Source organism: Bombus fervidus, chromosome 9, assembly GCF_041682495.2.
Source record: "Bombus fervidus isolate BK054 chromosome 9, iyBomFerv1, whole genome shotgun sequence".
NCBI classification, from domain to species: Eukaryota; Metazoa; Arthropoda; class Insecta; order Hymenoptera; family Apidae; genus Bombus; species Bombus fervidus.
Genome location: NC_091525.1, coordinates 7,638,351 through 7,665,043, shown reverse-complemented (window position 1 = coordinate 7,665,043; position 26,693 = coordinate 7,638,351). Strand labels below are relative to the sequence as shown.

Below are 26,693 nucleotides of genomic sequence, written 5' to 3'. Positions count from 1 at the left end.
GTATTAATTAAGCAGAGCACGTTAAAGCATCTTGATACGCATTGAATATTCTATTATATTTTGGGCCGTAACAAATAGGAAATGTTGATAGGTACATTGAAAAATATTAAATAATCGAAAGATGTAAAACAAATTAGCGACAAAATGTAAATCGACCAACAACAAAATGTAAATCGATCAATTAAAGAACGTAAATCGATCAACCAAAAAACGTAAACGAATGAACCAAAAAACTTTGAATAAACGAATCAAAAATATATGAACAAATAGTAAAATGTAAATAATAGTGCCGAGAATAAGTTGGGTGTATTGTCTAAATATCATAATTAAATTGTATTTTAACTGTATTTGCTTTACTAGCAAAAAACATAAAACCAACGAATAAAGAAGCTAATGAATCGAAAACTGCGATCAAACGAAACAAAAATACATAAACAAAAGATTAATTAATTTTATATTTAAATTAGCCATGTTTGCCGTGACAAATAAATAAATGAAACGAAGAATATACACAAACAAGCAATAACAAAACATTTCCAATTAAAAGAAACTCGAATTTTTATATTAAATTTCAGCAAACAAAGTGACCTTTAATATTTTAACAAAATCTCTATACGCGAGATTGAAACGAGAAATCATATAGATCAATAACGATCTTTTTATACCGTCACAAAATTAAAACATTCTTTAGCGATGAAAAGCTACGATTGAATTGAAAATGATTTAAAAAATGTAACACATAAATAAACGAATCAAACAATGTAAAGCAACGAACCAATAAATGTAAACCAACGAACCAATAAATGTAAATCAACTAACCAAATGTAAATCAACGAATCAAAAGGATGTGAATAAACAAACAATAAAAATGAAAATAAAGGAAAATGTATTAGATTGTCCCAAAAGTTTCTTTCGTTTTATAAGAAAATAATGGATGCATAACACTTTTTGTTTTATATCATTTTATTGAATTACGTATGATCCATTTTCTAGTAATAGAACAAAATTTATAGCAATAGAACAAAATGGATCATACATAATTCAATAAAATAATATAAAACAACAAACGTTGTGCATCCGTTATTTTCATATAAAAACGAAAGAAACTTTTGCGACAACCTAATATACAATCAAAAGAAAATAAGGTGGACCAACTGATGTTACGCCTCAATTAGCCTAATTTTATCCGCCGCAACAGAACGTTATAAGTCGATGCCACCCTGGAGGATAGGATCAAAGAGCTCGACATAATGAAGGATGTCAGTGATTTCACGGAAAACGAGTCGTCGCCACGTGCAAAGAACTTGTTTAAACTTTTAATAACGCGTTCGCAGGGACAAAAGCACTGCCGGAAAGATATTTCATGAGAGGATCCGAGAATAACCAGACTAAGAACGTACCTCTGTACGGCCTGCGTACGGACAAGGAAGCGAGAAGAATAAAACTAATAACAAAGGAATCTATTCAGTGATATTTCACTGACAAGGATTAAAGCGCGTTTCGAAGAGAACGTCACTGTTCGAAGAACTCTGCAACTTGCGCCATTCCTTTGAAAAGCTTCTTAATGGAGAAGAAAGCGCGTGCCGGTTTGAAATTTTATCGAAGAGGCGAGCCGTTATTGATTTCATCGGTGCTAGGAAAACTGATACATCGCCTATAGTTCGCCAAGTTAGCCCCAACCCCCGTTGCAATACGCTTGTATATTCGCGAGGTAAATTATTCCCAAAGTTAGATACATACAAGATATCCTATGTCTGAAAAGCGATAAACATCCCCAGCGTATTTAATAGACCATTCGAAAATAAATACACTACCATAATGTAGAACCTATATCTCGTACCTTCGATATCTAGATGAACGAAACGGTTCACAATTGTGCCTTCTCTTACAGTAATCGACAAATATACATACATAAGTGGATGGGACGTACGTGGATAGATAGTGAAAATAGGCATCGACGAAGTTTCATTATATATGTCGTATTTGCACACAAATGTAGATACTAATTTCAATTATTTATTAAATAATCTACTTACTAGAAGGATATATAATGAATAAAATTTCAGTATGTAACACTAGCACCGGTTCGATTAAACTTCATACTTGCCCTACTTCTACTTACTTTTGGCCCCGATTATAGTTTACCGTGTCCCTTTTCGATAAATATACCGTACACAAATGATTACTCCACTTCTTCAAATTTTAGCGCCAGAGTGCTTGATTGAATCTTTTGTTGAGCGGAGTTGGGTCGATTTGGTAAATAAGCGGCTGAAACAGGCTACCACGTTCTCTCCCTCTGTATGATTATTCAAATGTAAGAAGCGCGTCAAAGTTACCCTAGACCGCGCCATTTTGAATAACGAAATTCATCAGAGCAGCAGAAATAACTCGAGCGGCGAAAATTTACGAGATTCCCTGGTAATTACGGTAACTTCGTCGTAAGCGGTTTATCTCTGGTAACTACATACCGGACTTTTTTAATTGCAGCATTCGTAATACGCAAGTCCCGAGAATCCTGTAACAAGGGTAGCAGCTTATTATCTTTTTCTCGAAGGTGCAGCTACAGCTTCTCCTCTTTTCCTTAGTTATCTTGCAGAGGCCCAATTAACGGACTCGTCGTTGCGCGTAACGACGCGTCTTCATCGAGCATCACCTTTTAAATAGTTTACATTTTCACATCGACCAGCGATAATCCGTCTATTCGTTATGAGTTCATCCGATATGACGTATGGGGTGTCTCCGAGATTGGACGACATGATCAGGCAGGATCTTTCTTTGTAACTTTTGCAATTAATCGAAACTATCAGAACTGTCGATGAACCTCCATGAAAATTCGTTGGTGAATAGAAGTGAAAAATAATTGAGTTCATTTATCTGTAGCGCTTCGAAATAGCTCGAAGGAATGAAAAACGTAGGGGTGCGTGTGACTTTGCCCTCTCATGGAGTAAATGAGATCATACGAGTTAGAATTAATCAAGGGGGGAAAGTAATATCGACCATAAATATATCGACACCGCTCGATTTGTATTAATACGTGTTTTTAGTGACAGCTATGAATTAATGGAAAACTCTCGATTAAAAGAAATAATTGCTGTCTTCTTTACCTTCTTGTGGAATTAACAAACATATGTCATATGAAATATAGATTATTTATTCACAAATTTACCTCTGATATGTTAAAATTATTATGAAATTAGTTTTATCAAATTCATTAATATTATATTCGTTATATTAATTAATTTTAACTGCGCGTAAACTTTTTCAAATCTCATATATTCGGTCAGTTTAACTTCCACACGATTCGATGGCTAAATTAGTTTCAAACTGTTTTTGTTAGTTTGAATTATTAGTTTTAATTTAGGCAGACTTCAAGAAATCCGTTTATCTGAGCTTCGTTCGTGTTTAATGCTTTTTAATCAATTATAATTATTGATTTATAATCTATTTTAATTATTTGCACTTGAACTTCTATTGCATAAATGAAAAATATAAAATACGTAATACAGAAACTTGATAAATTTCTATTAGATAAACTGCTTCCACAATAAGTTCAGGTAAATGAAGTTCTACTGTATACTTTCAAGCAATACTGTACGTCTCTCAGTGCAAAGGTAATCCCTAAGGAACAAACTGCTTTTTTATCACTAAATCGTATTACCAATGATTATATAATCATAGTAAAAATACGCTTCCACCACGTTAATTAAACAAAACCACAAATTTCTTAAAGCCCTGTCTCGACTGCATTAATTTTGCTAGCATTAAATAAACTCGACAAGAACGTTTAGCTTCACGCTGCTATCGATCTCTCTCATTTACCTTATCAAAGGTCGCACTTTACGATCAACTCGAACGACTCTTGTGCGAAGGGTTCGCGTTCTTTTCGTATCCAAAGTGAATGGGGACGTCCGAGGAAGAATTTCAATTGGCGGATGCGAAATCAGTGGGCGGTAGAGGACGAGATCACGGCGAGGGCATAATTTCTTGAACAGATAAAGAGGGAGGGAAAGAAAAAGATACCTATCGGGATTGTGGTTCGACTTTAAAAAGGGGAATTCAGAATTCTTCAAGAATTCTTTTCTCTGGAAAACAGATACGAAGATAAGCACTTCTGAATGTTACGCGAGTGTTTCTCTGCTCGTACACACGTACTGGCTGTTTCCCTAATCGCGGTAAAACAAGGGATGATTCTCATGAAAAAATAAGTCGAGCATTTAGAATAAAACGTTTTAACGTGTGAAATTTCGTTTTCAAAGAAAATGATGTTGCATATCTGCCCAGTATACTAGATGTAAGTTTCCAATTATGAATTTTTGTTCCTGACGTTTTAAATAAATTACGAGTGTATCTTAACGAAATACGTAGCGTAGTACACGTGAAATTAGGTAGCAATTAAGTCATCATTCTGCTACTTTCCAATTTCTTTTAAAATTTTCCAATTTTTGCACTTGGTAATTTACGAATCAAGTAATTGCTACATGCACTGCCGACCATAAGTATTAGAACACTTATTTATATTTAAACAAATAAATAAATAGACGAATAAATTGAATGCTATTTGCTGCTGTTTTTTAGCTATTTTATTCTAAATCAGTTATTTCATTAGCAACGTATGTGTCTTATAATTTCAAATATTAAGAAAAATAAAGTTTGTTAGAGTTTTCTAATAAACGTAATCGGTATGTGTTCCAATATTTATAGCCGACAACCAAGGACTTCTTGCCATTTATCTCACATAATACGTGTGTATGTTACACATTGTAGCTGGAAAAATGAAATTGTGGACTTAATTCAGTGGTCACGGACTGTAAATATCATGATTGCGGAAACACCCCGCATACAGGACGACTCATAAATGGTGTTTTTACAGGATAGGCTCAGAAGGGGAGAGTACCATGGGCTCCAAGGTTGCAGATGGATAGAACCGAGGCTCTTTAGCAAATTACTTTTATTCATTCCCGTGAAATGAGTCCAGGCGACTTCGAAGCCGTATAGAGAGCTCTTCCGGTAGCTGCTTTGCCCTCGATGAAGATTCTCGGAGATCTATAAAAAATTTCGTCGTCTTAAACGCGTTGCTGACTTAATAGCAACTTTATAAACCCGGGATTTCCCAGAGCGTTTTCTCCTTTCGTGTCAGACACCAATAAATTGAGCCACGATTGGATAAATAATATTAATCCGGACCAAATTAACATCCATTTATCTCGACTACTCGCAATTTCAAGCTCCGCTATCGGGAACAAATTCTTTTGGAGAAAACGGAGAGGAGGTCGGGACTGATTTAATCTTCGTTCTCTCTCTCTCTCTCTCTCTCTTTCTCTCTCTGCTAGAATTAGATTAAACATATCAGAGTCTCGGGCACACAGAGTTGAACGAAATTTCATACAAGCTGATTTTCCTAATCTCCCGATCCAAGAGAAACGGAACTATTTAACTTGACAGACAATGAACAAGAAGCAACTAACTCGACTGGCAATGAGCGAGTTCACCGTACGCATATCGTCAGAGATATTTACTTGGAAGTATCAACTTAAGGATTCGATTTTCTTTTTTATCGTGATCGTTCTTTAAATTGCTTCAATTTTCTCTGCTCCGATTAGATTAACCGAGAAATTCTTCGCGTTATGTTTTAACACTTTCACGGTGAGTGTCACGTATGCTGTCATTTTGACTCTGTTTATAACAGGATACACGTCGTATGGAAATTGTTGCGGAGTAAAACGGATGGAACATTGACAAAATATAAAGATATGCGAAAATGTTCCAAAAGTATAAATTTAAAGGAAACGCAACGGAATTCCGAAGAGAGAATAAGAAGCTTTTTAAAAGAAGCAAAAATTCGTATGTCTGGCAATAATGAGATATACAGATTAAAACGTCATGTTAACGAAAATTTGAACAAAAAACAATAAGATACATAGCGGGATTAGTCGGGCTTCATGTTTCAGAATTATCTACAAACAAGTTCTGACAATGCATGAGATCTCTGAATTGTGAGTTTAAAATAGCGACGGAGGAAAAATGAGCAACTTATGAGGAAATACATACTAGATGAGCTTCAGAAAAGAAGTACTACGATAATAACAGCAAATATCGTATGTTTACGGAAAAGACTCTAAATCATCTCATACGTGTAGAAAATAGTTTGGTCATTTTCAAGGAGGAAATATTTGACGTGGATGATGAAAAGTGTTCTGTTCCCCCTCAGATGAGAAGAAAATACTTTGCTATAGAGAACACGAAATTTATCAATTTCAAAGATACATAAAATCAACAATTCATAATCACTTTAAAAAATGGGCATGTATGAGTACCGTATGAATTTCGCTTTCCGTGTCGCTTTTATTTTTATATCAATTTTTAGTATCCGTAAATTACTTAAATTGTTCTTTTAATGAAAATCTTTACCCTATGAATAATATCTATCCTAATCCTTTTTTCTTTTCTTGAGCCTAGAACTACGAAAGTGATCAAAACGATCAATTCGTAATTCTTCGTAGAAATTGTAGAAATTTACAACGGTGTATTTTTAAGGGTTTAGATAGTTTTTCGTAAAATATGTGAATCGAAGCTTACACTTGTTACTGTATTATAAACTTTGTCTTATTCCTTACATTATATCTTTTTTGATAAAACTTTCAAACTTCAGTCGTTGGTAGTTCCACTGTTAATAGATTTGTCTAAGTGATGCATTCTCATATTAGGGTTTCTCCAATTACTTTTAACAAGGTATTTTATGACTGAAAACGAAAAACAAATATTGCACCGTCTGATTACTATTATCTTTAGAAACGCAAGACTAAAACGACTTAATATTCGCAATTTCTCTGCGTCAAGGACTTTCAATTAACGGAATAACCCTAGTGTATTTTCATGACACGCTACGATCGAAGAATTCACTTTTCGATAACACGTTAAGCGAAATCTCGGTGACACGTGGCTGATGGATCGCACGTCTCTCGTTACGAATCCAGTACGAGTTCTCGTACATAATGCATCCGATAGCAAGCAAGCTCGCTCGAAGGTAGATTTCAATCAAGTACGCTCATTCTATACCGAACCAGGGCGCGATATTTAACTTGTTCTCGTGATGTACGATTTTTCCACGTCACCCCAGTCAACGGTGAATTCGAAGCGAGCAAACTCGGGTCAATTTTAATTTCGGGGCACACACATAGAGTTTGCCATGACTCATATTCACGCGAGAAACGCGTAGAGAATTAGTGCCGTCGTTTCACGAGTAATTCGTGTTACGTAAGGGACGTTATGTAAATAGAATTAGCGATATACGTAGGTGTGTAACTTGTCCTTCCGAGTCCACTTATTACGCCTTCCCTGACAAAGTGGACGCATACATTCTCCTATGCGTGCCGCTAACGTGTATGCATTCAGAAAGAGCGGCGTACTAGCCGCGGAACTAGCGTAAATTGGATAGCCCTCAAGAATAACGACACCGAAATACTGCTATTGCAACAATTTATATATAAGAATGAACGATGGTTAAACTATACATCTGTATAAAGCTATAAAGCTGTATAAAGTCATACAAGACGGTTAATGAGAAATGGCATCCAAGGAATTATAAACACAATTAAATAAATTATAAACACAATAAAAACATTATAACAATTTGTATTTGTATTGTAACTCTTAACGAGAGTTAAGCTATAAGGGAAATTTATACAAAACACGATTAATTAATGTTGATGTGAAAAATGTTAATTATAATACGAGTACAAAGTTCAGAGAAAGATAACTTGGTTTAGGGACAATATAACAACCGCTGTTTCTATCAAATCGAAGGATATTTAAAAGCACCTTAAATTTCCGTGAGAGTTGCAAACACATTACCGATGAAGTAAAACAATGAATTTATGTTGATAAAATGTTTCAAATTATTCGAAGACAAGTGTCTTGATTAATAAGGATGAGAGCAGAGATTTGAAATTTGAATACTTCGATCTATGTAAACGATGATGTACCTGATGAACAAAAACATTTAAAAATATCGCCATGTAAAAAGACAGTGCCCCCAAAAACGAAAGAAAGTCGGAAACAGTTAAAATCGATGGAAATCGTTTCGAAGACGACAGATGCGGAATAATCGCTAACATAGTTTAAAGTCGGTGACACGATAAAGCGTAAATCGTGTGCCCCGGAACAAACGATGCAATGTTACGAAACGAAGGACGAGAGAAAGAGAGAGAGAGAGAGAGAGGGGGGATAGAAAGAGAATAACAATTACAGGGGCAACAGCAACGTCGGCCAATCCTACGTGTAGCAATCGCACGTGTGATTATCACGCTTCACGGCTGCTTGTCGGTGGGTAAATGCAAAATCGATAGTCTCCGAGGTTTCTCCATGGTGTGCAGGGCAAGGTGGATCGGCTTCTCGAGGTCGAAAACTGAATAGCCTCGATGTTACCAGTGGCAAATGGTTATTAATAACGAATCGATCGTGCTCGAAAGTAGTCGCGGGGCTGGATGAAAAGCCAAGCCATTTTAAAAAGGGACAGCAACTTGTTCGAGCCTTTTAATCGCGGGATAGAGAAGCTGAAAAGCTCTGAGGATACTCGAATCACGGTCGATTCGTTCCCGTAAATAAGTCCCGGGTACCTCTTGGATTCGTATTTGCGGCTCGGTCTACGCTTATTCGCGACCATTTTCCCTCTCTTTGACTCATGTCCCGAATTGTTCGTTGTTAACCAGTTTACATAATTGTGGCAAACATCGTCGACTGAACGGCGGCATACGGTCACCAAGGCTGATCAATAGGAAAATCATGAATAGTTAGTTCCCATTCGAGTGCAAGAATTCGGGGATCGGAGATCGGTGACTGGCTGTGACTGCGATCAATGATAATTAGGCCAAACGGTTACTTCGAATCCATTAGCGGCTGCACGCAGGAATTACACGTCGGATTTAACGCGAATGTCGGGCGTACCGTTGATCCCTGCAGTCACCTCTCCGCCATGAAAAGGTCCTCGAAACGCTTAATGGCAGGATCAAATCCAATACATATTCAGGGACATCAGTTAAATCAATTCCACCGATATCGTTTTGTTTGACTAGTCCAGGTATCTGTACAGACAGCAGCTGGTTGGCTGATCGACCGAGCGATCTCTAGGGCGGCCTGCTTCCAAATTACACGCTTCCTTTGGCGTTCAATTAAAAGTTTAACTACTGTGGGACTGCAGGATGCCTTGCTAAGAAAATACAACTACATACCTCGCAGCAATTCGGCTAGAGCTTCTAGAAGTAGGTGTTCTTCACAACGATTCCTTGTTCTTTCCCTTTTCCATTTGCCCAGACTATTCCTATTTCTTCAGGAAAACTTTACACTCGGTTTCTGCTTATGCATACCTCTTCCTTCCTCTATTCCTCAACCTCAATCTAATTCTACCTTATTTCCACTTGACCCTTCGGTCTATCTCAGTGTACCGTAATGGAGAAAAAGAGCGAGAAATCGTTTTCTCGAGGTACTGCAGATTGATTTATGGGATCAGGCATCGCGACCATCATCCAGCTGACTCGCCTGAGGAACGCGACGACGGATAATCGAAGATCATTCAGAAGTTTCGCGAACTATCGAGAGTTTCCTAGCAGCTTCCAAGCGGTTTATTACCAGATGGTGAACTACCGTTTCCCAACTTCCGCTTATGCGAGTTAATCGCACTATTCCAGCCAATCGCGAATTAATCGTTGAGTCTTGGATCTCGACACCTCTTTGTTTTTTAAGAGGAACGATCCGTGAATTTGCCAAGCGTTTATTTAAGGAAAATGACCCGCATACACTCTTCATATTTGCTGATATTAGAAATGTTGACGATACGCTGGAGAATGGCGAGTATTTAGACGAGAATGCAGAAGGACGAAAAGGGGCCATTCGAATAAACGAAAGACGAGAACGTCTGATTGAAACGGAATTTTAAAGAACTGTTCTGGCGTTAGAACTTTCAAAACGTTGTTTTTCCTTTTATACTTTTCCTAAGACATAAATTCTCGAAACCATGTCTTTAAAAGGATTTCTTCACATTACTGAAGTTAATGAAGCTATAGAAGTTAAAGGAAACAGCCTCTTAAGGGGATATTCTAGTCCACAACTTGAAGCTATATAACAGAATTACATAACTATACTTATACTAATTAAAAATTCTTTTGGTTTTTTCAATTTAGATAAGTAGGATGGCAAGCAAAAATCTTTTAACCCTTTGCAATTCGATTTATATTGGACATTTTACCGCAATTGGATCATGCTCCGTCGGTTAAATTAAACGAAATTAAATTCTACTTTGTTGCGTCTCAATCAAATTAAGTCTGGGTATAAAGTAATCGATTTTATATACCGAAATAAAAATAATGGAATGAGACACGATATCGACTACAACTCAAGAAACGCCTCAAAATTCTCTTAACTATAACTATTTTTATTCAAAGAAAATGGTGAATATTCTTCAACCATAGAAAAGTACATGTACAAAATTTGGCACCAAAAGCTTCTATGATCTACTTAGAAAGAAATCGTAAAGTAGATCTGAAAAATGATACTCTATGTTAGAATACGCCCTTAATGTCTAATCTAAGAGAGAGGTCACGCTGTGAAATCAAAATTAGACCGTGGGGATGATCCGGTATATTGAATGGAGTAGCGAGATGCTGCCGGTCTGTTATAACGTTTAAAAGTTTCAAATCAATGACAGAATCAGATACGTGTAGAAACAGTTAAAAATACTTGCACTGGTCGAGTTTCTCCCAAACAGAGTGAATAATCCTTGCAATATACACGAGGATAGTTTAAATTTCTCCGTGTTCCCTAGAGTCTGAAAATTTACCGTAAACTTCTGTGAACGTTTCGTGACTACACGTATGTGTTGCTATATCTAATGGTAAGAAACGACCACCGCAAAAGTTAAAGGTTACTTGCACAAAGGGAGCATTACAGAGTGATCAGAGATTAATTCTGCAGGAGTTGGGGAAGCCGGTCGAAAATCTAAGCGAGGTCGCATCCGAAAATCTGAAAATTTTTCATCCGTGTTCCGCTTTACCTCTCTCCTCAAAAGCGGGATGGAGATGTAGCTTTCAAGATGAATAATTCATCAGTGATGCATCTTCCTTATGAGTGTGTTATATTGTCGTCACAAAATTTGGCAAATTCAAGAAGGTTTAATTTTTGCGAAGATTAAATCGTTGCATGATGTAACAGATCAAAATTTACGTATAATGGCTGTTACTCTGGCCAAGTTCTCTTGCAATTGAATTGATATTACTGACATTTTACAAGTTATCTGTGCAGTACCCGAACCTCAATTATCTGAGTGTTCCAATATCCGAACGTTCTAGTATTTGAATATTCTGTTATATGAACACGAGATGTACTGTACAAATATAATAAGATCTCGATTAACCATATTAATCAATTTTGGGGCATACCGGAAAATCCAAGTTTTCCGATAATCGAACGACTAAAATTATTGCTGCGTATCATATACAAAAATACATAATTTACCATAATTTAATAATATAATAAATTTTAATAATCAATTTAATAATAATTAATTTCTAATCTATCCTTCTAATCTTTCTCAATTGATAAGTTACAAATGTTTTAAAAAATTAGTAATTCCGTAGCATTATTACTTTCCTTTTATGTTTCGTGCCATCATCTATAGGTTGTTTCTGTTGCTACAAAGTCGTATAAAAAATATGTATAACCTATAATTTGTAACTCAATAACTCTCTATTACCTGATAAATTATTGCAAACAGGCCCAGGCGTCGAAAGTAAAAACAACTTAAATTGAAGAAACTTTGATTAGTTGCTCCATCGAGTAAATCTTTTAGTAAAGTGTACGCTTCCAAGAACGAGCCGGAGAGTCTTTCATAAGTTGTTTTATGCTTGTTGCTTCCTAGTAATATCTCTTGCACTAGGTCATGGTACAGTGCGTTTCAGACCGCTTGCGTCTTGGGGGCAAAGTTTGATAACTTGCATGCAAGAAACATAGCAAATAACTTGTCAAACGGACACGTACCGCGTAATATGTTTCAAAGATAACGAAACAACTTGAAATAAAACTATATCTTCTTCCGTGGAGAATCAACTAGAAAGAAACGATATCAACGAGGCGTTTCGCTTTTATACGGCCAATTCGATATTTAGTAGAGTGGCGGTTTCATTTAACGCGACCCCTGCTCCGTTATAGCGGTCGAGCAGCAATTTCCAGGGGAATTCAACGTATTCCGTGGTTTCTGCGTTGTTGTAAATTAAATAAATCCAACGCGTGTCCAATTCTACGCAAATTTTCACCTTTAGTACGACGAAATTCTCGTGCGCGCGTTTGTGCAATTGTCGCTTTGAAGTCACAAAGCAGTATCTCATGACGATGAACGCAATGTGAAAGCAAGATTTTATTTTCGATATTTTACGAGAACATAATAAGATGTTATATATTACTGTTAATTTTTTACTTGAATAACTCGTAGTCCCTGGCCATTAGGATCACATGCAGAAATTTCACTTCTTGAATTACGATCTGTCATATGTAATTATATCGTTCGAAAGTATCCGACAAGACAAGATGCATTTTAAAATGCATATACATATACATATATAAAATTACGAATAAATCAAACTGCAATGTCCTTTATAATTATTACACAGCGGGAAACAAAAATATTCGTACAATTAGTTTATTGTAGACGTAAAAAGAAAAATATTTTCTTTATTACTCAAATATATGTGCGTAATTGTTATATGTGTGCTGATGATTATGAAAATAGCCTAAAAGTCAAGAATCGAAACAAAATGAGTGTATCATCTATTTTTCGTTGCATCTATTGCAATAATCTGAAATTATCATTGCAAAGTAGCAGAAACTAAACCTTTGGGCTGACCTGTTTGTTGCGTCGTTAAATAGAATTCAATCGCGTCATACACGAAACTATAAATAACTCAAAACGAAAAATGTATGACTTAGGCCACATTCATAATCTCCGGCACATATGATATGCAAATGTCATATGGCGTCAAAGGAACATTTTAACGATCGCTTGAGGGAAAGTTGGGAAATATACATAGAATCGGATTACGGATAGTTAAACCTTAGAATGTTTCCCAAAGTAATGAGAATATAAAAGATTCTAACGCACGTATACGTGAAGTTTATCGGAATGAATATGAGCTATAATAAAGACAAGAGGAAAGCACAAATTATTGACGTTTTAGCAATTAACCATAGTTCAATAGAGTAGCAATACGCAAACAGAATTGAGGAAGTAATAAACATAAAATACATTTGCATGCATGAGAATTGATCCAGTCTTCAACATTCAATTAACGTTAATAAACATAGCTCTTACAATTCGTCCACGTTTTTCAACTTTTTAAAAGAAAACAAAAAACCAGAGATCGTAACTGCTTATCCATTTATACGAAGGCGTGAATTGCAACAAAATCTACTCTTCTACTATCTGGTCAAGAAAACCGTAGCTTTATGAAAGCGGAATTGAATAATAATTCTTTGGTGTAACAAATTATCTCGGTATAAAGTTGATCGGTCGTCAAGCAAAATTCAGACGGGGAATGGAGGGCAATTTCGATCTGCGAACCATAGTTTACTTGAGTAACGTGGAAGAATGGGTTAGAAACTCTTGGTCCTGGGTGAATTACGGCTCAAAGCCGTGCATTAAAGTAAATTACGATTCACCGCGTCGCAAATGATCCGAGAAAGGCAAAAGAAAGAACGGAAAAAAGATGAGCAGAGGCACGGAACGAGCGTAGATCGGCTTTCTGTTAACGATCCCTTTGTTATCGCGCGAAAAGTCAAATTTGCATTTTGCCCTGACCGCCTCTGACACGTTATCAATATCTTCCTTCCTCGCGCTGTTATTCTAAAGGAATTTGTCTGTGGTGGATGATCCTCGGACCTTTGACCGGCATGAAAAGGATGAAATCTATCTCTGGTCCACCGAGTAACCATATTAAACATTTAATTAATCGTCGACCATGCGTGATAACCAATAAATTATTCTCGCTAGAAACGCAGACGGAGCAACATGTGTTAGTAAAGTGTTGCAAATGACTATCTATCGAGATTCCTAGAAAGTCGAGGAAAGTTAACCTTACCAAATGCTATAAAATTTGACGCGAAGCGTTTACAGTAGCGTACAAAAGGAAATTTCATTTCATTTCATTTTTCAAGTTAATTTCATGTTTTAATTTATTAAGCGGGTTAAATACCCATTTTAGTATACAAAGTATGGCATACAAAGTCGTAAGAAGACGCAGAATAAACAAGTAACAATAAAAAGGAAAGAAAAACGATAAAAGATGAATAGGGGAAAAAAGGAAAAGTTAAAGTTTGTGATGAGACAAACTAGTTTAAGAGATAAATGGTACCAAAGGATACCATAATTTTACAAAGTGGAATTACATTCGACAAGAATAATGAATGAATTACACTCTAGAATAAATTACCGTTGCCGGCATTCAGAGAGTACAAAACTGAAATTTTCTTCTTTCCATCACTGTACATCCCTGCAACAGCAGCTAGTCTTCCATTTAACGACTTCACAATTACGGATATAGTTTTAGAGAGGATGATAGATAGAAGGAGAACGCGTTAGCTGCAATCTTGTCCCCAGCCATTCAACCCCATTGGTATTTTCATTCGTCATTGACCGTACGGAAACTAGAGCGTGGCGTAAATTCGCCGAGAAAAGACACGGTCACCGGTCGCCAAGACCTTGCCCTGACGTCGAGACGTTTGGCGCCGAGACGTCTGCGAACCTCCAAAGACCATCAGAGAGAAAGCTCTCCGTAGATGATTCTCCACCTCGTATCCAAAGCCAGATATAAATCGAGCAAGCCACGCAACTGTTTTGCAACGAGTTCCTATCTTTTCTCTGTCGTTTCGTCATTGAGTCTCGTTGACTCATCCGCATTCGCGTACACGCTACCTCGCGTTCACCACGTGTTGCCGTCTTTGACGTCATATACTGACGTCGTCGACCACGATGCAGTAGCTGCAACTGCGACGATGATGGATTAGAGACGTCACGTTAATCCTTGCGGTACGTTTATGCACCACGTAATTATGAGCTATCAAGCGTCGCCGATCAAGAGGAGGAAAAAAGAAATCTATCATTTTACGTCACACATAAAGGGAGACTACAAAGATAGGAAAACCGATGGAAAAAGACGAGCTTTCTAGGCATTCTATGGAACACCGATGACGTCAAACGAAGTTCTTCTTGTCTTACGATGACGTTTTAGGATTCCAGCAATAATGAGATTTCTTGCCCTTTCTAGATTGCCCCGACAGTTTATCAGAGGTATTAGTTGCTCCAAGCCTTTTTCCCCATTTAGTAATTTAACGTGATGTGCCTGCGAATGCGATGTTCTGGGAAAGCCACCCGATGATTCTGTTTGATCACGCTTGCGGTGCACGATTTTTCGCTCGTTTCTCTATTGACTTATCGATCCACCACTTTTTACAACATCGCCTGAATGCATCAGATATGTGACAAGAAGTGTCCTAATACTTGTGGACAACAGCGTTGCACATGCACGCAGTGGATTTTCACAGAATTTTATTCTATTATTCTATGTTTCTTTCTTAGCTTTTCACGAAGAATCACCCCGTACCTGTTTCCAAATATTATTCTGTATACCACTTCGTCCAGATCAAATATTTCCCGATAATTTCTCACGATCGCAGGACTCACTATCATAATCGTATAGGTCAGTTCACGACTACTTTTCATAAAATTCCTAAATTTATTATTATAAGAAATTCATTACCATTTACCAAATCATGGGAAAGTTAATTACTCGACAAAATAAATGATACCTTTAAGTAGAAATACGTGTGACTAGACAGAAATTCTGAAAATCTTGACTTCCATTATAACTAAAGCCATCAATCGTCGACCACTAAGCTCGAATCATGCAGTTTCCGAAACGATATCGAAAAAGCGCGCGACTTCTTTCATGTTTGATCTGGGGCGCCGGTGGGTAACGCGATTGATCGTTTAATGCCGTTCGTTTGAACGAGTACGAGCGTCATGAGTACATTTCCGGTCGCGTATCGGACGGTAGCAGGCCGCGATAAACTTTTTAACGTGGATCTGCCTCGGCAATTGGCGTTTCGCCGATTCCCCGCGTGCAAATTCATCCCGACGCCGCGCCGTTGTTGAACGGCCATCGATTTCCGGTTTGGCATGTCGCGCACGCTGACCCGATTGCCAAACAGAAATGCATTCGGCGCACGTTTCGCTGTCATTAGAACGTAAACTCCGATAGCTCATTTACGAGCGTCAGCCCAATCAGAGGAGAATCTTCCGCTTGTTCGTTTCGACCCTCGCTACAGCCGCCCCCTCTAGCGACAACAATGACCGGAAATCACGTTCGGTTCCTGTTTCGTTAACGGACCAAGCCTTTTATCCTTGATGGAGGTTTGCTGGCATCTTGAACGGGATTCGATCTTTCTTCACGGATTGTATAGTCCATTTGCATAGTTCGAGTCAAGATATAACCAGATCGTAAAATGGGTCAGAAATGTACGTAAAATTGAATTCGTTAATTGAATATAGTTAGATGTTTACAAATTTAATTAATAACAAAAAATCCAACAGCATATATGGGATTTTTATTATATATTCTTTTTCTATCTTCGAAAATCCTGCACAAAAGATTTATTTACTTAGTAATAAACTAGGAACCAACCCATAAATGTATTTGTTTTCGATAGAACTGGTCTGAAATTTTAGTGCATTATTTCTCTTTCACGGCATCATTTATAGGCATCATTCGTTTATTATGCGAAGCTCTAAGAACCAATGCAGTGTAAAGACAGTCTTAATTACGGTAAGATTAAGTCCATGTCAATCCTTGAGAATGATTCTTTAATTTACGATCTCGCTGTCTTGACCCAAGCTAAACATCATTGAGAATAATCGTGGCAATAAAGTAAAGGTATTAAAAAATGACCGATGTCAATGATCTTAATTCTCGTGTGCAGCGAGCTCCATAGATATAAATAGAATGATGAAGGAGGGATCAGTTCTCTATCTGGGATATGGACTTGCTAGACTAAATTGGCAATTCGATGAAAGCGTTCTTGGTTGATTAGTGGAGGGTGAAGGTCAATGGCATACTTCAACAATTGTTCGTAGAGTAGTTGCGGATTAGTATGAGTTGAAGCTCGTGGAAACAAATGAATACATGGACAGGGAAACAAAAAGGAATCGGAAGAGAAAGTGCAAGGGGTAACATTAATCAACAGTTCAGAGAGTGCAGAGGAAACATAGAAACTTCCCCTAAAGACGTCGTCTTCTATATAGCCCGACTTCCTGGCCAACAGCACGTAAACCCAGGCATTGATAAATCCCCTTTTACCATAGTCTCCGACCTCGCTTCGTTTTATTAATCTCCCGTTTGTTTCGCGTTAAAAACAGAGACAGATTACAAATTGCTTCTGCTTAATAATAATAATAATTTATTAATAATAATCTGAGCAGTTTTACTTCATAAAATGCACGAGAGATTTTTTGCGTAATTACGTGGAAATACAAGCCTATAACTTCTAGCTCGTCAAGTCTGAAACAACTATCAGGTTCACTGGGGAGTTTTATCGTTTTTCTTCTTTCAAAGAAAAGGAATCAATCGAAGAAATTTATTACTAAACAGTAAAATCAAGTTTTCGATGTAATTTTATTTCTATTAGCGCAAATGTATGAAAAGGATTTAATTATAATTGGATATATTTGATATTTTATACGGGTAGACATTACTAGGTTTACATCGCAATGTGTTGATAATACGCGAAAATTGAAATTAATTTCACAGAAAGTTAGGAACGCATTTAGCTAAACTTACTTTGTCAAACATTTCAAAGTGTCGTTTTTGAACACGTTTTGAATATTTTAACTCACCGATTCAATTTTATTTCACTACTTTGGAATTTTTTTCATACTACTACATCACATTTTTATGATTTGTGTTCTGCTGGTTAAAGTATATTTAATTTGTGGAAATCTCCAAATAAACTGTGATATAATATTGCAAAATATAAAGCCCAGAAATCATAAGAAGCATCATTGATAACCAGCATGTTAAAAGTAAATAACGCATCGGCTAATGTTTATTCGAAAGAATGTGCAACTTCGATGAAGAATAAAGATTGAATTGATACACCGTGTCAGTTTGAAGAGACTATTATCCAACGAATAATTTACTTAAACCGTAATATAATGTCAATGTTCGTTTTCATTGGATTTGCTTTACAAATGTTCGTTCATCGTAAATGTTAAATATTTTCCCTTCTATTCCCCTTCAAATTCAACATCTCGAATAACGATTAAAACCGTACTTGAATAATGCAAGCTGCCCCGCTAAGATCAGTTTCCGATACGTAGCAGCTCAACAGCTTATCGATTAAAATCAAATCGGAATGAATAATATAGAGAGCACTGAATTGTTTTATAAAGATTTCTCTCGTTTCGTGCTTCGAAGGGAAGAAAGAAGCTGATGTTCTGAGCCCATAAATCGGAGCTGCAACTTCTTGACGATTCGTAATCAAACGATTGCGATTCGAAAAGAACTCTCCAACACAACGACTCGGTGCAATCGTGAAAAGAGATTGAGCATTAAAGAGTTAATTAGCAAAGTTTCCAGGCCGAATTCTATTAAACTGCCGGATTTTGTAGAAGAAGAACGGAAATCCTCGAAAACTGACTTTTACATTCTAAAAGATTTCGTTTTACGATTAAATCGCGGATATTTTTACATCTTTGGGAAAATTCAAAGTGCAAACATTCGCAGAGTGGATATTGTCCATTATAGAAAGAATTTCTATTCGACTCTGTCAGACTATGTCAAACGCTTGCAAGAATGCAGAACAAGAGCGAATGCTTTACGCGTCGTCGCACAAAATTTCCTGCTCATGTTTTCTCGATAAAAACCAATATGTTTCTTCTGCTTTAGTTTTTACATCGTCGCACCTGCTTTCCGTTTTTTGCAAGAATTTCTCCGTGGGTTCGAGTATCGTCGAGAACACAAATAGAATTTAACGAGCACTCTACTTATCGTTTATAATGCGGTACAAGAATCCCATCGTTATACCTTGTGTCTACAGCCGCTTTTTCTTCTATCGAATTAACATGTTTCCCGCGTAACCCAAGTAGTTCGTAAAATATATTCACCCCCATTCATAAGTACTGCAATACTTGCGAAAATTTCAGTAAATCTGAGAAATTATTGAAACCTTCAAGAATCATTTCTTTTCCTGCGTACATTTATTGCATCTTTCGATAACTATTCTCGTCAATTTTTACATTCATATTATTATTTGTATTTCTCGTTGTTAGATTCCATATATACTATACGTTAGCGACTTTATAACGCAGATTCAGGTACCTTGACAATTCTGAAAATTGAAAAATTGTAACCAATTACTTATTTCCCTAACAATCTAGATCGATTATCACGTTTCATACGAGACCGGCAAAATATTCCAATATTATAATATTATAATATTATAATATGAACAGAAATATAAGTATATATGTAGGTATATCCCAAAAGAAGGAAGTCACTCATAAATGATTCTATGTAGCTATCCTCGAAACCAATTACGCAACTATTTCTTGAGGAGCTTGCTGCAGTGCAAGAAACGGCACAAGTAGCAGATGCGATTTCCTCGTTCGCACAAAATCTCAAACCACGTCTAAAGTTTTCAATTTTACACGAATGATATTATGGTGGGTTGAAGTCGGTGATTCTAGCAGACGAAGTCAGGATCACGACGAACGAACCGTCCAAAGTGGGAAACAAGGGAAGACGGTGGATACTCGTGAAACTCAAGGCACGTTTCTATCCCCTTGTTCCTGCCTTCTCTGTGCCTCGTGCCTGTCAAGAGGTAAACGATTCTCGGCGAAACGCCGCGAGAACCGATTTAAAGGGTCCTTTTGAGACACGGTCTATCGTGAGTGGATATGTTTCTCGTAGGCCACATGCAACCAACGACGCGAAAATCGATGCACCGTATTGCCCTGCATTTCAATATGATGCCGTGAAAAGAAAAGAAATATGGTCACATATATGTACATGTCCATGTGCATATACATGTGTGAATACATGTATGTGTATTTTTATGTATATATATATATACATATATGTATCTCTTCCTATATATATATGGTATATATATATGGTATATATATATAGGAAGAGAGATGACATAAGCATTCAGAGGGGACGCTGGCAGCCAGAATATAAAGTTATCGACTGGCGCGATCCAAATTCGTCGCTCGCCCTTAACAAGATTTTCACGGACCAGATGAATTTTCATGGCCGCTTGGCAATCCCGTAATAGCGATCGCATAAAGAAGCCGCGTCTACAAATTACATTTCCTTCGAGTCTCTCGTTTACGATAATTTAATTAAGGAATAAACAAATGCTCTCTGCGCGTTTGCTGTTCGTGGGCGGTGAATCCCAATGCTCTTTGCTTCGTTTCGATGATTGCTGTTTCGCAGCATATACTTTTTCATTTATTAAGCACTTGAAACCTCATGCAAGCTCCATTTTAGCTGCACAAGCATCGATAATATTTCTACACACAAAGAGCATATGACTGGAGTAAAGCATAAATATTTGCATAAATAAGGAATACGTAACCACATTAGTGCACGATATTTGCACAGATAAAAAGTACATAAATTTCTTGCACAGAGGATTCGATAAATTCTTGCTTCAATAGATATTTCGTCGAATAAAAATTTTCTATCCCTTTTATCGAAAAACGACATTCCTCCTATTGACCACTATCAAATTCCTTCCTTTGATTGATTCCCAATTGAAAACGGTATTCGTCAAACAGCAGTTCGCAAAAGTACGTAACAAATAATAAATCTTATAATAAATCTACGAAATATACGAATAGAATAAATATATTGTTAAAAACGTATTGAAATTTTCGCACACAACATTAAGTATTGATATACTATACTACGGCTTCTGAATTCCAATTTTTATGTATTGGGTTGGCAACTAAGAGATTGCGGATTTTGTCATTACCACCTAATGACAAAATCCGCAATCACTTAGTTGCCAATCCAATATTATACGATCGCGCTTTACAATCAATTTCCGTCATAAATAGAGAAATGAAACAAATACCTTGTACCATTTATGTTCGGCGTTTGTTATGCGCATACGTAGCCAACAAATTGTCGTGCGTCGCTTTTACGACAGCATCGTTTCATTATGTGCCGCCTAGTTGCAAACAATAGGAGTCGACGTCAATCGGAAAATATCATATCCTGTTCAGACCAATCGTATAAATGCAATGCCACAGATTGAAGAAATTTCCTGAATCAATATCGCGCACCAAACATGGTTGTCGATAATTATTATAAACTCGTTGTTTGGAAGCAAAAATCCAACGAAAACCGAGGATCGTTCTTTTTTCTCGCAACACGTAGCAAGTTCTCAGCAAACAACGATAACACGATAATCTAGCACCGAAATGAAGTTTCATTGCATTTCCCTCCGAGCACGAAAACAGTTTTCCTTTCGGTTATAGGCGGCTGGAGTAATGGGATCACGCGAATACATAATCTATCCCTTCGCCGTTCTAGATAAGAAATAAAAAGAGAATAAAAGGAAACCGGATCGAGTACGAAATTCTGTTCCTTGGCTCGATCGTAAATACATCGAAGGATTATCTTTTGAAAGAAATTTGCGACGAAAACTCAAAACAAAGAAAGGTCGAACTTTGTCTTGGAGCGTTTTAAATTTTTTACCTTTTTTTTTTACTTATCGAATATTTTAGATCATGACAGTTTGCCATTTATGACATAGTATCGCAGCTGGCCGAGGGACTGCATTATAAGACATAATTTGTATCTTGACTTATCGTCGAATAAAGAATAAATGAAAAATAAATTCGTGTTTCACAAAACGAAAAATTCATCCAAAAGAAAACGTACCCATTGCACGGATTTTCGCGTAAAAAATTAACGAGGTTTATTCAACTGAACGAAATTGCGGAGGCCTAAAAAAGCGCTAGACGTTCAATGGCAGCAATTGAGGAGCTCGTTAGTGCTTCCAAGTAATAAGGGCCAACAATTTCTAGTGTCTACGACAAGAAACAAGCCGATACTAACATTCATCCATGAAGGCATCAATTGCAAAAAGCTAAGACTCCCATTCTGACGACCCACTTTTCGCCTGATTCAGTTACCTTCCCGATTTGTGTGTCTCAGAACTTCGTGAGCTTCTTTCAATTTCAAGGAAAGAACAAATTAAGATTTAAACGTGTACCGAACAGTGAGATAGCATGAACGACGGTTATCCCAAAAATCCAAATGCGATGTGAAAACAGGAGAAGAAACGTCAAGGATAGGCGGCGCGATATTACGTCGACTGCATGTTTAGAATAAGCGTACGAGTCACATAAGCGGATTTTTAGTTTCGCAAGGATGAGCTTGACGTTGCCAGACGCGACGAACAAATTCCTTGGAAAAGCTGATAATCGTGATATAAGAACGATATGCAAATATTTGCTGCCATGCATTCATACGATTTATATCTACTGTGATATTTAACGGATTTATTAAGATTTGTTAACACGTTCTTTACAATAACGAATTGGGGCAAAACGTCCATCAAGATCATGTTTCCTTTCTTGTATAAAGTGTATTTATATATTCATGCACATATGGTATATATATTACTATACTAAATAAAATATATATATATATATTAGACTGTAGAAATGGAACCTAAATAGAAATTTATTTTATACACTGGACGTTATAAAGAGTACTATTTTTGTAAAGAGTAGTATTTTTGTATATTATACGCAGCTTAGTCATTTTTGCATCTTTTAATTTCCCATAATTACATAGAGATACGTAGTCTATTAATAATATAATATATTTTATTAAGTAATTTCAAAGTTGAAAATTACATATAAATTAATCTTAAAGTATCATACATTTGCGATGCTGATATCGTGTTAATTTATTCATATATTGCGGATGTTCGTTTAAATTTAGATTGTTATCAATAATCACTAATGAAATTCCTTTCATCCTCTAAATATTATAACTTGTATTTCCTATATTCTGATATATTATATACATTCTGTACGTTTTAGTTCATTTAAATTTTCAACGCACGATAGAACGCGATATAAAAACAGATCGAATATTCCAATACATTTCTCAAATGGAAACAGCTTTCAATTCTAGGTTGTCACAACATTCTACTAGTAATAAGAATTCGAGAATGACATTAGCTGGAATGGAATTGATGCACAAAATTGATGGTATAAAAATATGATGCAATATAACCTTAACTACATATTATACAATCGATAGTATAATCCAACGAAATAGCCAAACTTTATAGCCTGTAAAATTAAAACTGAGCTTGAAATTTCGCGTGGATCGTTGAGAATAATACGGTAATTATGTTACCCTCTCGCGAATTTTGCCTGAAATACCACCAACTAAGAACGTAATACGTTCAATCGTCATTAGAGATCTTTATGATCCGCCTTCATCCATATAGATTGTAGCTAATCGATCGAAGAAATTCTCCTTACGATACGCGACAGCTCGTCTCCTCTTAAGACTATTAACTCTCCTTTGATTACGAAAAGAATGATTCGATGCAATTATGAATGAACCAAATGACTGTACGAGGATTATTTTCGGAGTTGGATAAGGGACGAAGTTTAGTATTGACACATTCTTCCGGGAAATCTCCGACTTCCTTTGCTATTCTTCGAAAAGATCGCAAGAAAACTGAAATTTCGTGCAAGTATGAATTAAACGGAAACTTCAAACCTTTATTATCGAAGATTATTTCAGAATACAAACATACACACAAAAGTTTGAAATTAAATTGTATATTTTAACACCACAAGAATTACTATTATATAGCAATTACTATTTGTGCAATTACTAGGCCACACTGTCAAACGTATAATATGGCTACACTGTAGATGTAAAATTAACCATAAAAATGCTTCTCTAGATAGCGGAGAGAGAGGATATTTAATTATCATGAAAGAGTATCGCAACTCAAAAAGGATTGAAAAACACTAATCGCTTATGACGTTTACGTATTGCACGATTAAAGCTAAGACATAAATCTTTGACGTAAATTGTCTATTTTGATAGATTCAGCAAGAGGATTATATCTAATTTGCGCGCCCATCCAGCCGCAGCCCAATATCCATCTATAATTTAAAAAGCGAAAGCCGATAATCCACGGTAGAACGATATCCACCCAGTCGACACTTTTTGCGATCGATGACAATTTGACTAGTGCTCGATTTCTCGATTTCACAATTTCCCATTTCAAGTGTACGTCTATCGATAAATATATAATTTAATATTGAGATTCCAAGCTGTCGAAATTTCTTTTCTCGCATCTTCCAAGGTTACCGAAGAAGCTTAGAAGGATAAAGCACGACTTCGAGAATGATGAACAAGAAACCAGTGGAGAACCCAATGGCGACTAATAAAAATGCTGGAACGAATTGCTGCAAGTGAAGTTCTGTTTTGTATTCTTCATCCTGTGCAGTTTGCGATAGCATAGCGCGCAAGTTCTTTTCTAAAGCAATCTGAATCAGAAAATCTAATATTCCAAAATCGATGTATTTATTGATCTCTTCATTGAGGTGTTCCAAGTACGGGGATCCCTTCCAGGTAGCCAAAGCCAGAGGAAAACTGCATATCACATCTGTGGTTATGGTGTACGCCTGTGTCGTCTCGATGGCATCACTGCGTGAAGAATTTAACACTATGACCAACGCAAAAGAGGAATTTGTCCCGTCCAAAAGATCATAATATTGCTTTAGGTACTCATCTTGATCAAATATCACAAATTTTTTTCGTACACTTTCAATAATTTCATCCTGATCAAATATTTCGAACAATCTCGCGAATGCCGCTGTCCCACCGATTTGAAACGACGATGACATCAGCTCTTTCATCGTTTCGAGCTTCAAGTCGGACATATTGATCAGTTGATCGGCCAAAGAATCCACGTAAAGTTGCGTGAGAAATAAACCAAAGATGCACCACGCAAGGAAGTGAATTCTAGTTGAAAGTTTGGTGGGTTGACGCGCAGTGGAGACTCCAATTATCAGAGCAAATATATCTAAAAAGGAGAGATCACGAAATAAGAAGATTTTGACGACGCAACCCAATAATATAGATCCTCCTACTGCTGCCCAGACGTACTGCTGAAATGGCTGAACCAGTCCTTTCAGTGACACGTTAGGAACCTTTGGGACTAGCCACACCACTTTCGACGTGTCATACGAACTCGAGTAATCTATATCCTCGTAAGACTGCTGTAAAATACGACCAATAACGAAGTCGGCGTTAATATCGTTATAGATGTACATTTGCACCTGTTCCGCATAGCTAGTATTATCGTTCCACACGACTTTTTCTCGCTCGATTTCCTGGCCTCTTAACGCTTCTTCTGTCAATGCTCCCTCGAACCCCGATAAACGCGTTGAATCATTTCCAACTATCACATATGGAGACTGTTCGAAGTAGGCTATCTTCAAAATACAACCGTTCGTCTTCGGCGCACTGATGTTTTCCAATTTACTCCAAGATTTTTCTTCACATTTGTCCAAGATAACTGGAGGAGATACGGTGCATATTTTACCGGGTTGAAAAGTGAGGCTACCAGCAGCAAGAACAGAATCACCAACTTTTGCTAGGATAACGACAGTAGAGATTCTTCGGGACCACATCGATTGCATTATAACGTCAGCGTGCTCGAGGAAGCTTTCTTCGTCTTGAAACGAGCTTATTAATATCGTAATAAAAGGACAAGCGCGATCGCAAGGTTCGAGTATATAATGATTATCCTCGAGACTGCTAGCGTTCTGCATCAGGACGATCGTGCTCAAGGCAGATTCGTGTGTCTCGAAGTCCAGGTCTACAGTGTGTTTGAAGAATGCGAAAAAACTGCGAAGACTCCTCACGAACGAGTGAACTATGTCCTGGATACTTTCTTCGTTATCTATTGCTAGGAAAGAAATCCTATCTGGTCTGTGTATGTACTTTTCCAAGAAACTGTTGATGCAAGGTATCGACGTTAAAAATTCTTCTCGTTGATTCTCTTCGTCTAACAGACTTTCAATGATCAATCCTCGATGACCTGCTTCATTTTTCTTTTTGTACACGTCGGAATAGATTTGAGGTACGACGATGGCCCGCGTAAGATGTAAGAAAGTAAAAACGAAGAGAAGCACGGTAAAACGGCGAAGGCACGACCGAGAGAGCGACATTCCTGTGAAGTTTCCACGAGGACAAAGGCTATACTGCTCTTTGTGAGTGGTTCACTCGTGAGCAAGCAAGATAATCAAGGACTCGATGTTCTCTGTCAGATACCAATCGCCAAAGCGACCGTGAACTTATTACACAATACACCGTGAAACGATAACGAACTTTGATCAACATACTTGGTGAAGACTCATTTTGTCCACGAAACAAAATTTACCTGCCATCGATGTAGATGTAATGAGTCGGAGGACCGGTCCCTGTAGCAAGACTATTTTCCGAGTCGAAAATGAAATTCCTCTGTTTGCGTAGCAGTCGCATGTCGCGTCCACGATGCAATAGAGCCTATGCAAATACTTGCAGCGCGCCAGCGATATT

At 37.0% G+C, this 26,693-nt stretch overlaps 2 protein-coding genes across 4 annotated transcripts in view; one reads left to right on the top strand and one right to left on the bottom strand.

Moving 5' to 3' along the window:
* The window catches only part of Dop1r2 (dopamine receptor 2), an 80,023-nt gene that overhangs the window by 39,985 nt on the left and 13,345 nt on the right, over positions 1–26,693 (top strand). The window lies entirely within an intron of this gene.
* LOC139990433 (uncharacterized) lies at positions 23,954–26,340 on the bottom strand. The gene has a single exon (XM_072009658.1). It carries the CDS (start codon positions 26,321–26,323, stop codon positions 24,452–24,454), a length of 1,872 nt encoding a protein of 623 aa, XP_071865759.1. The 5' UTR covers positions 26,324–26,340; the 3' UTR covers positions 23,954–24,451.

Bases quoted from the DNA above. Each gene is read 5' to 3' on its own strand.
- LOC139990433 (XM_072009658.1), bottom strand. From the start codon at position 26,323: ATGTCGCTCTCTCGGTCGTGCCTTCGCCGTTTTACCGTGCTTCTCTTC.